Source organism: Coturnix japonica, chromosome 12 (assembly GCF_001577835.2).
Source record: "Coturnix japonica isolate 7356 chromosome 12, Coturnix japonica 2.1, whole genome shotgun sequence".
In the NCBI taxonomy this organism is placed as follows: Eukaryota; Metazoa; Chordata; class Aves; order Galliformes; family Phasianidae; genus Coturnix; species Coturnix japonica.
The window spans coordinates 11,725,506-11,741,589 of NC_029527.1; the positions used below are offsets into that span (position 1 = coordinate 11,725,506).

The window sequence follows — 16,084 nt, forward strand, 5'->3', positions numbered from 1 at the left end:
TCCCAAAATGGCCTGCAAACAGGGCAGAAACCCCCACCGAGAGGGGAGGGGGGAAATCCCAGACTGAAGAGCTGAAGGAAAGGAGCAGACTCTTGCAAGGATGCTCAGCAGCTCATGGAGCGCTTGCTGTTTTCTCAGAACCAATGCTGCAGCAGAGGCCATTCCTGTCTGCAGCAACTTGGTACATTAGATACTGTGGAATTGCATTAAAATTTTAGGAGATGATTGCAGGTTCCTGCCTGCTCTCAAATTCAGTCAGGCACTTTTTCCACTTCACGACATGCAACTCTCCAGGTACCCTCATTCACCTTCCCTAACCCTGAGCACACACTCAAGGAAACACAACTCTCCAACTTTGTAAACCTCCAGCCTAAGCCAACACTTTGGAAAACTATGAGTTAAACACAGGAACACTTCAATCCCAACCCACAAAGGCTGTAAGAAGTGTGAGCTTTAATTGATTGATAGGGGATCTAAGCAGTCAGAATCACAAACTGGCTGATTGCTAAATGTCTGCCCCTGTCTGCAATGTAGTGTGTCCAAGAGCTAACTCAGTACCCATGGAAAGAATCAGAGAAGCATCTAAGAAAAATAAAGCATTAGCCCAAAGATAGCAAACTGGCACTACACGTTACATGCCTTCCCCCAGAAAAGACTCTAGTCATCCAGAGACCTTCCCCTGACCACAGAGGGATGGACTTTTACCATGCAGTATACAACACCTTCTGTTACATACCCCTTGACCTTACATGTAATTGAAAATCTGACTAGTTAGAGCTACTAATTTCCAAAGGCTTTGCTATGTACTTAAAAATCTCGTTATCTAGAATTAGAAATTAGATCCTTTGAATAAATACATCAGTCCCAAATGACAGAAACAGCCTCTATTGAGCAAGTGCCGCAGGTTTTGTGGCTTCATTTATCTAACACGGTCTTCAGAGTTATTCACACGTATGTCCAACTTTACACTACTGGCATTACAAAGCACACAGCAAGTTCTGCAATGGCTCACGTGTAACTTCAGAACATTTGAAGGAAAGCTCTGAATCCCATAAAACAGCTGCAGTAAACTTTAAAGCCACAGTATTTTCATTTAGCAGGGATGCCCTTCTAGGGTTAATGGAACTTTTACAGTTTAGTTCCTCCCTCTACTTAAAACCATCTTGTACCCGAATGAAGAAACACACCAGGCAGAGTAAATGAAAATGGCAAAATAAAAGAAATCCACAATGAGAACGTAAGGTACACATCTTGTAAATGCAACAGCCAGCTGACCTAAATAAAAGCAGCACAGGGGGGAAACACAAGGCAGTATCATCACACAGACAGATGAGGAATTGCTGCTCTCAGCCTCTTCTCTTTAGTGATACGCAGTCCTCAATGGCAGCTCCTGCCGTGGCCAAGGCCAGGCATGGGACTGCAGCCCTGAAGATGCAACAGAGATGAACTGGAATATCTCAGCTAGCTCAGTTGCTGGCCATAGGTACATATATTCTGTTTTTACCTGCTCGGCTTTGTTTTAAATCAGACCTTGTCCGCAGGGTTCCAAAATAACGCAGTTGCTCATACAGCTTTTAAAGAGTCAGAAGCTTTGGACACGTTGGGACAAATCCCACCAAATATAAGAACAGTGTATTGCACCGATTAACACTGCCTTATGTGGCCTTCGAAAGACAGGCAGGAACATCTGCCTCAACTCCGCACAGAAGGATGGCGTCACCTTCAATTCAGACCCATATATGCTAAAAATTAAACCAAAACAAAATGGAAGTTGATGCAAGCAAAGCTTCTCCAGTTGTTTGGTGCTATGACCAGGTGCCTACATCAGCCTGCCAAACTTAAAGGTTGGCAAACTTTTAAAGGCATTTACTTCTACTTTTGGTGTATACTCTTGCTCTGAATCATTAAAACAAATGCACTGAGCTCACTCACCCCCACCCCCACCCCCCATGCAAGTAGCAAGGCTTCATTAGTGGAACAATAACTGCAGCATTTTGCTGGGAAGAGACTGGAGCGCAAGGAGGAAAAATGGTAAATGGGGCAGTTATTAAAGAAATGGGTTAATTATCAACCACAGGCATGAGACTGTGGGAACACAACAGCAACCTGGTCTGGCACAATTTGGACAAGCAGAAATTGACCAGAATGTGTTGCAAGAAGAGAGAAGTTGGTTTTGCAACATATCTGTGGGGTATTTGAGATGCACTAATTTTATGGGATGCAATAGCCAGTAGGACAGGTTTAATAGCCATTAAAAAATACGTTTTATGTCTGATATCGGGATTCAGAAACAGATCAGACATTTCTTCACATAACATGAAGAGCCAAAGGCATAATTTATATGAAAAAACAAAAGGAAGGAAGAAACACCATAAAGAAGGAGCAGAAAACCTCCGTGTTTCTGGGCACAAACTGCCTCTGTGTGCAACACACCAGGACAGTCTCTCAGGGACAGGTTTGTCTCACCAGTGGGTGCCAGTTTCTAATGCTGTCATCTAAAACATGCTGTATTCACAGCAATCTGTAACAGGAAACTCACTGAAAGGCAGTGATGCATCGTACAGCAAAGCAAGCCACAGCATTCCAGCAACCAGTTCATTTCCTGAACCTACTCACCAGAAGGAAAACAAAGTCAAAATGCAAAAATCATAGCAAAAATTATAACTAGCAAAAATCACTTCACCACATCAGCTCAAACTTGTCAAAAATGATGGGCTCATAGCAGATTTTAAAATATATATATTACAAAACTAGTGGGTATAAATAGAAGTGCTGGGATATGACATGCCTTCAAGATATAGAAAGCATCAGGATTGTCCTCAGATTGCCTCCTGACTGCTGCCAGCATCCCTTCTGAGCAATGGGGCTTCCCCAGGTGGAACAGTGGGTGATACCGACCTAGTGCCACGCAGGGCACAGCACCTCTGGGCCAGGAGGGATGATGGGGTTGTGCCCTCAGTATCACAGCTCAGGTGCATCCAATGGACCTTGGTTCATCACAGTGGTGGTTGGCTGTGCACATGTGACATTCTTTAAGAGAAAACAACCTTCTCAATTGAGCAATTCTGAATTTCCCAGCAGTTACCGCCAGCTCTACGGCTTTGCATACAGCACCTGCCCACATACGCTCCTTCTGGTAAAGCATCAGCTGCATGGAAGTAATTGAAAACATTTAAGCAAAAAACCTTTTGTCATATTGCAAAATGTTAACACCACTCAGGGCACTTCACTGCTCTAAAGGACAGTACAGCCACGTGGCTGCAGACACAGCTTTTCCAGCCTGAATTATGGATTTATAACACTCAGAACAGTGAGTCCAAAAAGCCAAGACTTTGCAGTGCTCTTCCACTGCTTTTCCCCGTGGTCCCCATTGACTTAAGCAGGGAGATAGTTGATTTTTCATGTCTAAGCTCAGGCACTGAAAAAGTAAAATGAATCCTCATCCAATGGGAAGTTGAGGAAAGCAAATCCGAGCAGCTGCGTGTGAAAATTACATGAAGGCAAAAAACCACTAAGTGTAAGCCTCAGGATAGAGAAACATTCAGTCAAGTGCACAAATGCCTTCCACGTGTTCTGGATGGAAAGAAACTGAATTTTTTAAAGACCAACATGGAAACTGCTTTAAGCAATTTGTCATTTTCAATAGAGCTTCTGCAGCAAAAGAGAGATGTGGACAAGTTAAACAAGTTCCTACTGGAGCAGCTGCATGCGATGCTTCAGCTCCTGCTTTCAGTCTTCTTAGAAAAGAAATATTTATAATTTTGCCATTCAGGAAGACTTTGAAATGTCACTGCCATTTGATTTTACTTGTTAGGAGGAAATGCAGAGTTGAGAGCAGAAGAAAGCGTTGCAAACACCATCCTGTATTTTATACGCTTTGGTTCAGGCTCTTTGGTGAGCAGGTGCCAACACATGAATATTTCCCATTTACCTAAGAATGAGGAACCTGGATAGGAATGAGGAACCCTGTAAGCATCACAAATTAAACCTCACCTGAAGCTTTGAAGTACATGAAATGCAATCAGAAGGAGAACTCCGTTTTAGAGCATCCAGGTGCTCAGTCTGACCTTGGGACGATGCTCTCATGAAAAAAAATTCTCCAAAGGTGATTCACCACAACGCACAACAATTGTGAGGTCTCTCCTGCACCGGGGATTTGGGGGAATCAGACACACAATGAATGATCCCCACTATTTGTGCTGCTGTTCTGACTGCTATTGGCATTTAGCAGTAGTCAGATGGCTCTGAAGAGCCTCTGGTAGAGAAGAGGTGCCCAGGAAGATGCTTGATATCTCCTAAAATCAGAGCAACAGAAGTAGAACAGTAAGTACACAAATGCCCACAATGTGGCTGTTGCCTGTTACAGTGAATTGTGCCTCCATCCGCAATCAATACACCATTTGTCATTTAAGTACTCAAGGTGGCTAGAAAAAAGTTCCAGAATCTCTGGAAAAAGGCTCAAAGCAGAATCCAGATGTAACCTTCCCTGCCCAGTCAATGTAGTGTGGAAAATACTTGTATTTGCAGTCAGGGGTAAGATCCCATCCCATCAGGGCAGCTGCCACAACAGCAGATGTACCCAACAAAAGCAATGTGAAATAGGGTTTGGTTAATTCATCACAACCTTTGAACATCAGTGAGCTCTCAAAGATGATGACACTGTGCCCAGTTTTTATACAAACAGCAGTTTGCACACTGGTTCAGACAAGCCTCAGCACCTTTTATGGACAGACAGACAGACGGACAGAAGAAGCCCTCTGTGATCTACTTACTGTGCTAGCACACACTTAAATTTAAGCTCTCTCATTTTCACTGGGGTTTTTCTCCTGTGTAACAGCTTCAGCAGATCCAAATTCACGTACTCACTGCTTACTACCCCATGACGCAACCAAGCTATCCTATCCCAGCTCAGTATTATACAAAGGCTGCCTTAGCTCCTGGAAAACCTGATATGTTTTCTACTAATAACTGGAAAACTGGGAGCAGAAAACAGAACTAAATGGAAAAGCCACCTTGGATAATCCCCAGGTCATCTCTTTGGCAGATAAAAATCTCAGTTTTGCAATATTTGGCCTGCACACAATCTGGCGTCACTTTGAGACTTCACAGCCCCTCTTGCCCATCTCTCCTGTCCCATTTCCAGGCAGGGACAGCTCTGTGGGCGAATGCACTGCCAGCAGAACAGCCTCCAACTCCACCAGGCTTAAAATATTGCCGTAATTGACCCGGGTCTTCATTTCTTCTGCCACTCTCACAAAACCAATCACCGTCTGTTAAAGTTTAACTTTCACCCGCCTTTGGAATGAGGGAGCTCAAACATCTGCATTGCCTTTTAAGGGCCAGAGAGCCGCCAGCAGGGTGGAACTAGGCACCTTCCTCAGATAACCCTTGGAGCAATGCTCCAGTTTTCCCACCCAAAATGACTCATGGGAAACAAGGAAGGTCATGGCAGCAGCTGCCCCATAGCACCAGGCAAGGAGTCAGGGTCCTGCCTTACTGAGGGCTCAGGAACACACATACCCCATGTTCCTGCAGGGACTTATCCAGGCATCACTAACTCACCTTCACCACATGAACGGCATGGAGCAGATCAGGAATGTTTTTACCATGATCGGATGTTGCTTGTGCATCCCATGAGAAGGGAATGGGTATGGGAACTGTTTGGAGCCACTGCAGTGGTGGTTTTATGCCATCAAATAGCTGTTCCACTGCAGTGTTTTGCCATTTACTGTGAATTTTACAGCATTGGCTGTTTGACAACCTGAGCTGCTGCTGTCATGGGATAAGTTTCCACTAAAAAGAAAGAAAAAAAAGAGACAGAAAAGATGCCAGAACTTCTTACCAAAGCAGCATTTGACAATAAGAATGCTACAGTGCAAAAAAGTGAAGATATCTATATAAACACACACAGTTCACATGTCTGAGGAGCCTCACCCAGGAATTCAAACTATTTTGATAGGTGATGCACAATGTTTTCTCAGGCTCCTCCTACTTGGCTGGGTGCAGACTGAAAACTTTCCCCTACACATAACCCTTGGACCAGCACAGCCCTGCTGTCCTCAGCGCCCTGTCTGGGTTTTCCTGCTGTGCCTCCCGCAACAGGCAGCTATGGGGCTGAGCAGCCTCACTCCTTGCAAACACAGCCTCCAGCTAAGGGAAGGACTGATGCAGGCTGTGCTTCAAGTTCAGACCAAAAGACCTCCATGTGAATTTGGGTCAGTGATTGATACTCTCAGTCAGCCCACGCTTCTTCATTTATAAGTGGGGAAAAAAAAGAAGGGGGAGGAGTGGGGAGAGAATCCAGCTATGGTAAATGTAGGACAGTATTCTTCAGCACAGATTCCATTTGGAAGCAGTCTGGTTTAATAGCAGCAGGTTGCACTGGACAGGGAGGTACCAACAGAACACACAGATTATGCATAAGTTGACAAAGAGCTGCACACTGCTGCTATTTGCACATAAAACCATGACACAGAAATTACTGTGATATGGGCAGAAGACAATTCAATTACAAAGAAAATTAAAAGAAACAGTCAACACTACAATAAACAAGTAAGTTGTGATTTACTTTGAACATAACCCCTACAGAGTGCCTGACTGCTCGCCCAGCAGAGCCAGAGGACATGCTCAATGCAGTCACACTGCTGCCATTCCTTTCAACCACAGATCAGTGCAAATTAAGACATTATTCTATATTAGTCACTTCATTGTTTAAGGAAAAATACATACAGAGACAGAGAAGAACTCGACTCTTTGTTGTGCATGAAACCAGCCTCTCTTGTCCTAAGGATAAGGGAGGACAATGCTGGAGCAGCACCGAAGGCTGCCAGAGCCCTGCAGCTCCAACACCGCACAGAGGATGTTCAGTGGGGGGGACAACCATGTCCCCAAACACAACTAGAACAGATTTGCCCCATGCCCACCAGCTATCAGCCAGCCTAGGGCGCATTGTGCCACATGGCCCCAGCTGTCCTCATGCAGGCTCTCCTCTAGCAGCAGCCTGGGGCAGCACAAGCTATTTCAGGCACTGCATCCTCACGGGGATCCCACAGCAATGCTGCATCCCAGATTCTACATCAATGCAGGCATTTAGGGTGAGCAGAACAAAATGATTTTTGCCCAAACTGCCCTGGGAGAGCTGTCTAATCAGCTGGAAATACACTTCTCCAGTCCTGCAGAAAGCTTTCATGCCTCTGCTTTTAAAAGACGTGATGCCGTACAGCAGATCCTCTCCCAACACCCATCTCCCATTTAGAGGCAGGAGACAGCTGTGGCAGTGGTAGCAAATCCAGAAGGGAGCATGGGGAAGTCTCTCCTGAGACCAAAACCTGAGCAGTCCCCTCTGCCTCTCTCCAGCCACCCCCAGCTTCCAGTGAACTACCAGAGAACTGTTCCTCTGACAGTCCAACCCCCACGAGATCCTCCTACATCACTACCTGGGAGCTGCACACACACCTTTGGGAATGGAGGACTCCATCTGTTCCCTACATACTCCCCACTATTTTTAAGAAAGATTCTCTCACAGTTACTCTGAAGCCCGGGTTCTTACCTTTCCAGTTTAACCTGTTTGGAGACTGCTTACCCATCTTTTGCTTATGCATCACCCTCAAAATAAAGAAAAACAAATCAAGGCATCTGTGTCTGTCATCAGTTAGGGCTAATATCCGCTCTGCACAGGATCCTCACCGCAGCAATAAGTGGAGCTGAACATGAAAGTTTTTTTTGAAAGCATACAATATCTGCACAGCTTTGTTTGTGTTGAAGGAGTGGCAGGATTTTAGGCAGCCTCACTTTCAAAGGCTTTTTGTTAATAACTAAGTGAAAAACCCCAGAGCTGAGGTTTTCCCCTGATTGAAGGATATGAAGAAAGAAAAGTCTGGTCTCTTCCCAACCTAATTGTAAGGAGGCACTGATCTTCCAAAATTACAGATGTGTAGTCCAAAACAATGGACTCTTTCCACAAGGATTAGCAAACCAGGCAAAGCTGATGCCTCATTCAAATGCATTGCAACTGTGAGTGCATCTGCTCCACTCTGCAAGGGAGCCTTCCTTGTTTGCTTTGGGGGTTTCGTTGTTTCATTCACAAAGGCAGGAGGACACCTTGTGCTATTTAGGTACCAAGCAGTGTTGTTTGGCCTCAAGAGGACACTCAATAAAAACAGTAAAAACGTTTGTTTGTTTGTTTTCATTTCAGTTATGATACAAATCCTCTGCGACACAAAAACAGGAACTGTTCTCAGCCAAAAGCCAACTCTGCAAAAACGTAACCAAAACATCAGGACCTGAAGAAAAAACTGCATTGCTTCTGAAAGGTACACTAGGGGCAATTAAAAATATATATGTAGGTTTAAAGTATATTATTAACATAAAACAGCTCAGCACAAACGATGCCAAAGGCAGAACCGGGAATTAGAAGAGAATGGTGCCGTCATTCCAGCCTGCAGCAGCTTTGGAAACCACGGGAAATGTCAGGGCATGAAGGATGGATGGAGAGTTTGACCTTTGGAAAGTTGAGGGTGGACATGGATAAAAACATCCCAGCTCCCCTGAGCCACACCATTCTGATGGGGCCAGGAGGGATGCTGGCCCACCTGTCTGGTCCGAAGGAAGAGACATGAAAAAAACATACAAAATAATAATAATAAATCCAAGCCTGACAGCATATCAGCCTAGGGTAAAGGCTGCCAAGATGCTCTGGGATTAGGCAGCTTCTGCCACAGCTCTCCATCAGATCAGCAGAAAACAAACCCTGGCCAGTAGCCCAGGCTGAGGTTTGTTTCCCAACACCAGCTCCCTGAAGAGCACCTCGCACTTAATGCACGGCATGCATTTCATCTGTGGCTCTCCGGATGGAGCAGAAAGCCTCAGTGTTCTTCAGGAGCTGCTCCTGCACTCCTGGCAGTGCTGCTGCTGTCCCACAGGCAGTGCCTCAAGTGATGTTCATCTGACACAAGGAGGATGGTGCATCCCTGTGCCTTTGGTGTAAAAAGACCACTTAACATGTAGGGGAAAAAATAAATAAATATGTATATATATATATATGTATATGTGTGTGTGTGTGTATATATATATATGTATATATGTATGTATGTATATATATATATATGTATATGTATAAATATACACACACGCACACAATGTTGTATATGAGTTAAAGACCTATAATGCAGGAACATGAAGCCAGAGGGGTCAGGATTTTGCTGCTCCAGGGCCTGGTACCCACTGCAGGAAGAGGGGGGACATTTCTTGGGCAGCAAAGAGATACAGCAATGGTCAGAAGGTTCATGAAGGATCTTGAGCCACAACAAGATGACAATCCCAAGGACAGCAATACAATGAGCTACAGATAGTTTGGTTTTCAAAGCAGTTAAGAGGTTAAATTGAAGTTTCTAACAAGACACGCAGAAGATGAACCTTAAATCTCACAACAGCAGCTCAGTAATTCACTCGTGCAGAAGTTGTAACTGTCTTAAAAAATAAGCTGAAACAACACACAGGATGCTGTTAACATCTTATTTTGCAACACCGCTGCAATACTGCTCATAATGAGACTTTAATTGTGATTTAATTGCACTGTGATCTGGCTGTCCATAAAGAGGGAGCCCGGAGTCCCATCACAATGAGTGGAAAGATTAACCTCATTGTGAAAAACATAATCCCGTTTCACGCCATTAGAAGGATCGTATTAATTCCAACTCAAGGATGCAGCACTGAATCATTGCCCGAAGCAGGACAGCTGTGCCCTACCACAGCAGCATCAGCTTCTGCACCCTGACAAGGAGAGGGCCCTATGGTCAGCACAGCAACAGCCATCCAGCAGCAGCATTCCAGCAGGCAGGCAGACATCTTTCAGATGATGAAGGCAGTGCCACTTTAAAGAGAGAAGATTAATGGTTTGCAACAAAATATATGAGATGCGACGCGAAAGAGAATATCTGTCCTCTTTTATTTTACATCTCGTTAGTGACTGGCCCTGTCTGATGCTCATCCCAGAGGGGCAGTGTTGAAAACAGACCTTACCAATCTAAAATGCACCAACATCTCCACACTTGGCATGTGGGAGCTTTCACTCTGAATCCACTTCAGTTCTCAAAGCACTGTTCTCACAAACCATCTCCAGGAAGAAAAAGCCCAACCTCTGTTCACACCAGCTTTTAGGAAGAAGCTGTTTTTATTCACTTTGGTGAGTGAAACTGATCTCAACACTTTGCTTCTATGGCAAATGCCAACCTGATGCTGCAAGTGTTCACTCATCCAACCATGCCTGAGGACTTACCTCAGGGCCAAGTTAATGTTTGAAAAGGAAGGAACGGAGCCCGTATCACAGGGTAAACAGCCAGCAGTTCCATCTGGGGCCACACCTGCTCCTGCTCACCCTGAACATGGCTGACATAAAGCCACAGCTCCTCCTGTCCACGGGACCAGCCCAGCTCCAAAGCACTACCAGAATCATAAATTGCATTGACTTGATGGAAATACATTGCCATTTCACAGCCATTGGTTATGCAGGGAGTTAGGATACTGAGAATGACTTTTTGCAGGAGCAAAGAGTTGAACAAAGGATGGAAAAAAATCAATTTAAAAATAAGCATATGGGAACAAGAGCTTCAGCAGATCTCCTGCCCCAGCGCCTGGCTCAGGCAGCAGCTGGCACAGGTCACCAACCAGAGTACAAAAACAAAAGGCCACAGCTTAAAAGCTCTATAAACGCATCTCTCCCTCTCAGATGGAGAAAGAAAAGCCATACATCTTGCCTTAAAGGAAATGCCATGTGTAGATATGAAGATACAGCCTTCATTCTTCCCTCGTAAAGACAGTACGATGATCTGCTGCTGTGTTGGTCCACATTGCCGTCCCCCCACACAGGGTGCCCAGTGTTGCACCCTGCCACTTACTTCTGATTTCTCTGAGCAAGCACAGGGGCACAGATGTAAGATGAAAACAGTCATAAAAGCAGTGCATGTTAACTGAGCTTCCCTTCACACCTCTGAAAGACACACGGCAGCAGATTCTTCCTCTCTCTTCCCAAAAACAACCCACTACAGTGGTATCTTTTCCCCCTCAAACATAGCACCAAAAAAGGGCACAAAGGTTTATTTCCTTTCTCTCCCCCATAGAAGTTCCTTAGCTCCTCACTCTCTCTCTCTCAGGATAAGCAAAGGACCAAGAAATCCCACGCCAGCAATATGAAATACTGCTCTTCCAATTAAGCAAATTCATAAACGTTCCCCATTTTTGTACTTTGTGGGAACCTACTCAAACTTACAGCTCACAAAAGAAAAAGAAAATATTGCATGTGGACCTGCAAGTCTATAAACCTCAGTTTAACGACAGAACACGTGCACAGCTTATTTGACCTTAGTTTCACATCCCAGTCCCTTGTTGTCCACTAACTGCAAGGTCAGAACACCTATTTTCTCTGTTTGTGCTCATAGATGACTGACTCATTTATAGTAAATTTCCTGTTTTTCCAGCCTTGTAAATGTCATACGAAATAGACCAGGCAGTAAAATGTATACATTACCAGGCCAAGATCACCCTAGTGCTGCAGCACCAGCAGACCAGGCACCACACACTGGGAAGAGGAGGAGATGCGTGCTTACACCCTCATCATCACATTCCTTCACTGCCTGCTCCAGTGCCACACGCCTCCTGTCGCATGACAGCTGCCATCCCCACAATGAGCTTTTTAATCAGCAAAGGAGTAATGTATTTTAATTCAAACACTCTCCTTTCCTACGCGTGGAATCCTGACCCACGAGGGAGCTCCCTGCTCAGTGCAAAGCAGCACACAGATGCCAGGCTTTCATTGAGAAGCACATAGAATGATTTCCAAACCACAAAGAAAGAAAGAAAATGAGTGATAGACAAAACTATATATTTCTATTCTACATTTCATTCTCACAAAGCATTCAAAAAGCAATCATCATCATCACCATAACCAGGCTTGGCTCTCCCCTCTGGGTATGGATGATGCAAGGCTCAAGTGCCTGCCCCGACTCCAGGCACAGCTTTGAACTTTTTTCTCCCCAGCTCCAGGAAATCCCAACCAGCACCCTACAAACTCCTCCCGTTTCAACCATCCTGGAGCCAAGGTGTGTTTACCATCAAATTCTGTCATTTCTGGTATGTTTCAAAGACAAGTTTCTATTTAGACTAATGAATGTTTCCAAAACAACCAAAAGTTTAATCACCAGTCGCTTGCTGGGAAGGACTCGCACACCTTCCTTCACACACCAACCACACTGCAACATCACAGGCTGTATTTTAACACCTACTACAACAACTGGTACACCAAAACCTGCCCTGTTTCCCCATACTTCAGCCTCCTGCTTCCCCCCCATCCTGTCAGGGCAGCCTGCACCGACCACTCTGTTCCCCAGCAGCAGGGAGAGCAGGCGTTAAAGACAGCTGGGTTTGATGGAGTTTGGCACTGTTTGCTGGAATATCTCTACAATGTGAATGTTCCTAGAATCACTAAGGTTGGAAAAGACTTCTAAGATCATCCTGTCCAACCATCCACCCACCACCAACACTGCACGTGTCCCTAAGTACCACATCAGCCCTTAACCACCTCCATGGACTGAGACTCCACTACTTCCCCTGGCAGTCTGTTCCAAATGTTACTGTAACCGCACATTGGTAACCTGTTTCAAATTACCGATGAATGGCTGCGCTTCCATGCAGCTCCACCCACTGCACACCCCCAAACTTCGTGATGCGCCTGGACCACGACAAACTTTCTCCTAACGACTCTCCCTACGGAACCTGCCCTTCCTTCCTCCCTTCCTCACAGCTGTCATCGCAGGTGCCCATCTGTCGTCCCACCCATCCCATAGCAGCAACACGGGCAGTTTCCTGGCGCTGAATTCCAGTCCTGCCCTGGAAACTGCAAGTTGGTTGCCACGCTTTTGACGTTGACCTGTTGTATCACTGCAGCGTCTACATGGATACAAAGTGGATTCTAAAGGTCTCTTGCTGTTCCGGCCCCCGGCCCAGCCACAGAGCTATACCTGTGTGCGCCCTCACCTAAGGGGCAGCAGCCCTACGCTGGCCTTAACCCGGAGACGAGCAGCCCTAAGGGACGAGTGACAGCACTCCCCCTCCCACAAGCGACGGTCCCACACAGGCACGGAGCTCACGCTCACTTCTGGCCAAGTCTCCATCCACCATCGCTGCAGGGAGCGATGCGGGACTGCGGGAGTGGGGAACCCAGCACCCCGTGCCCCAGTACCAGATGCCGGCCCCGCAATCACTTAACACAGACTAGGAACGCGCGAGGAGCCGTAGGGATGCAGGCGCTCGGAGGCACGCTTGCACGTGGCAAAGGTGAGCACCCGCGTGTGTGCAAGCGTGACACGGGCAGCAACCTCGCTCCTCGCTCAGCCTGCGCTGCCCAAAGGGAAAACGTTCACCTTTCCCTTCCCGCACCTTCCCCACGCTCGGACACCCCCCGGCCCCTCGCACCTTGTTTGACGGCTTTCACTACGATGGGCTCCTTGCAGCTCCGGATCACCTCCAGCACGTCGTAACGCGGCAGCCCGGAGACGCGCACCCCCTGCACCTCCAGCAGCAGATCCCCCTCGCACAGCGACTGCTCGCCGCCTCCGGCCGCCACCGCGCCCGCGTAGGGGAACTCGCCGTGCTCCGCGCCGCCCAGCAGGACGAAGCCCAGCTGCCCGCCGGGCCCGCGGCTCAGCGCGCACTGCCGCACCCGGCTGGCCCAGTGGTTCTTCTTCTGGACGACCCGCGACATGGCGCTGCGCGGTTCTCCGCGCCCGCGGCGGCGGGTTAAGCAGGTGCGCAGGGGCTCCGACCCGCTGCCTCATAGACCTCTCCGAGCCGCCCGCTCACAGCCATCACCGCCGACGCCGTGCCCGCATGGCTCCGCGCCCGCGGAAAGGACTTTAAAATAATAATAATAATTAAGGAAAAAAAAATAAATAAAAACTAAAAGAAAAAAAAATGTAAAAAATGTAAAAAGTGCTCAGTAAGCAAAATCCGGCTCGTTCTCGCCCTCCTTCTCTCCGCCGCCGCGGGGCCGCTTTGTTTTCTCTCCTCCACCCTCTGCTCTCTTTCTCTCTCTCTCTGTCTCCGCGGTCGCGGACTCGGCGCCTTTAAGGCGCTACAAAGCCCCGCTTGTTTTGTTTCACTTCGCTCCGTCCCGCTCCGCCGCGCTCCGCACCGCCGGCGCAGGCGCCCTGACACGGCCCGCCCCGGCCCCCGCCCGCCTCCCCGCCCCCGGGCCGGCCCCGCAACCCGGCTCGAGCCGCGCGGGGCTCCGGGCGGGTGGAGGCGGAGCGACCCTCGGGAGAGCCGGGCACGCGGAGGTCCCGAGGGGCGGTGGGTGGGTGCTGAGCTTGGCCGAGGACCGTGCGAGTTGTGCAGGTGCGGAGTGGGAGCCCACCTGTGCCCACCTGTGCCTTCGGTGGGAAGGACTGCACGAGCTTCTCCGCTTGTCTGCTCTGAAGTGCCCGAATTTCTGATGTCAGCGATGTTCTCGCCTTTTGTTTTTCCCACGCAGAACAGATCTGCACTTTCTGGTGGGGAGAAATGGTGCGCATCCATCCAGCCACCTTTAGCCGCAGCTCTTCGAAGTTAACCAGAACTCGTGCAAAAACTCTAGTGGGGACTGTACTCGTGCCTGCACCAGCTGTCCCTCCCCACTCACACTCTGTACCTCCAAACCTGAAAGCCGGGCCACATTCTGAGCAGCCTAATGCATGGCCGATCCCCGTTCAGCAAGGAGTTTGGTTGTCAGATGAGTGCCTGCCCTGTTTCAGTGCTAATCAGAACTCAGAAGTGACACTGAGGAGCAAAGCCTCTTCTTGTTCCCTGCGCTGCCCTCTCGTGTGCCCTCATCTCTCCAGCCATGCATGTACCCAAACGATCTGTGATGCCAACAGGCCGGGGGATGTACGCAACAGCTGTGGCTGCAGCTCAGCTGGGCTTGGTTCCCAGACCCCAAAAGTGGGGTGACAGCAGTTTCCCAGCCCTTCCATCTGTCCCAGGTGAAAGAGAGGATCCCATCCTTCTCTCATACTCAGCATCCCCATCACTGCTTCCCTGCAGCTGAGATCCCTCCCACAGCTTTTTCCTCAAATTCCCATTCACTGCAGGTAATGCTCTGCAGCCACAGAAGCTGTGCTCTCCAGCCTGAGTGGCACAGCCACCTTCAGGCCAGGGAATGGGCATGTTTTGTCCCATTGACAGAGCACAGCAGCACAACAGTCAGCCCTGTGCTCTGCATGCCTCCATGGGAAGCTTATGGGATTGCCAGGGCTCGGAATGCTGGAATGAATAACAGAGCCCCTTCCAAGGAGCACAGCAGAGTCTGCCTCCCTGGGAGCAAAGGGAAATGCAGAAGTGGACTCGTGAAATACAAATCGGAATGGAACAAAATGGAACAGAATAGAGTAGAATAGTTACATTAGAAGGGACTTTCCAAAGATCATTGGATCCAACGGCCTGACCTCCTTAGCACTAACCAAATGTTAAAGCATATTAGTGAGGGCGTTGTTCAAGTGCCTTTTGAACACTTGCATGGGGCAACAACCACCTCTGTGGTCCCCCAAAGGGGAGGCTGCTATCGACTCCCTCCAGTCACCGCAAGGAAAACTGGGCTGCCCTCAGGAGCCTTGCAGCTGGTTGGCACTGCAGCCCTTAAAGCCATCCAGGGGCACTGACCTTCTGGTACATGCAGAGCAAGGCGGCTGCAGCAGGCAGTGCAAGGCCAGCATCAGGAATTCAGTTCCACCCCTTTTCTCCGTACTCCCCTCCATGTCAGACACCATTTTGTCAGACCGCCCCTCTGCAGTCTCAGACAAGAAATAGTTTTCCAACTGTTAGGGTAAGCAGTTATGAAACAAAGCTGCCAAAGGTAACATTGGATTCTTCACTGTTAGACGTGCTTTTATTAAGACCAAATATCTTTAGAAAGAAATTTTCTCTATCAGAGGCAGATAAATGCACCCTCCATTTCTCTAAAAGGTTTCTTTCCACTTGGAGCTTTATTTCTCACCCACTGAAAGCTGTGCTGATTCTCTCGGTTGCTGCAGCTGTAGCTGCCTTATGTCTGCATTGG

The 16,084-nt window shown here is 47.8% G+C and overlaps 1 protein-coding gene across 19 annotated transcripts in view; it reads right to left on the minus strand.

Annotated features, from left to right (window-relative positions):
* The window catches only part of MAGI1 (membrane associated guanylate kinase, WW and PDZ domain containing 1), a 284,497-nt gene extending 270,304 nt beyond the window's left edge, over nt 1–14,193 (minus strand). For 12 of the 19 annotated variants that reach the window (XM_032447343.1, XM_015875216.2, XM_015875205.2 and 9 more), the window contains exon 1: nt 13,468–14,192. In XM_032447343.1, the coding sequence (XP_032303234.1) occupies nt 13,468–13,756 (289 nt within the window). In that variant the 5' untranslated portion in view covers nt 13,757–14,192. Of the gene's footprint in view, nt 1–13,467 lie in introns of all 19 variants that reach the window. The other 7 variants (XM_032447342.1, XM_015875208.2, XM_015875202.2 and 4 more) reach the window with 2 other exon arrangements.
* Nucleotides 14,194–16,084: the final 1,891 nt, after the last annotated feature.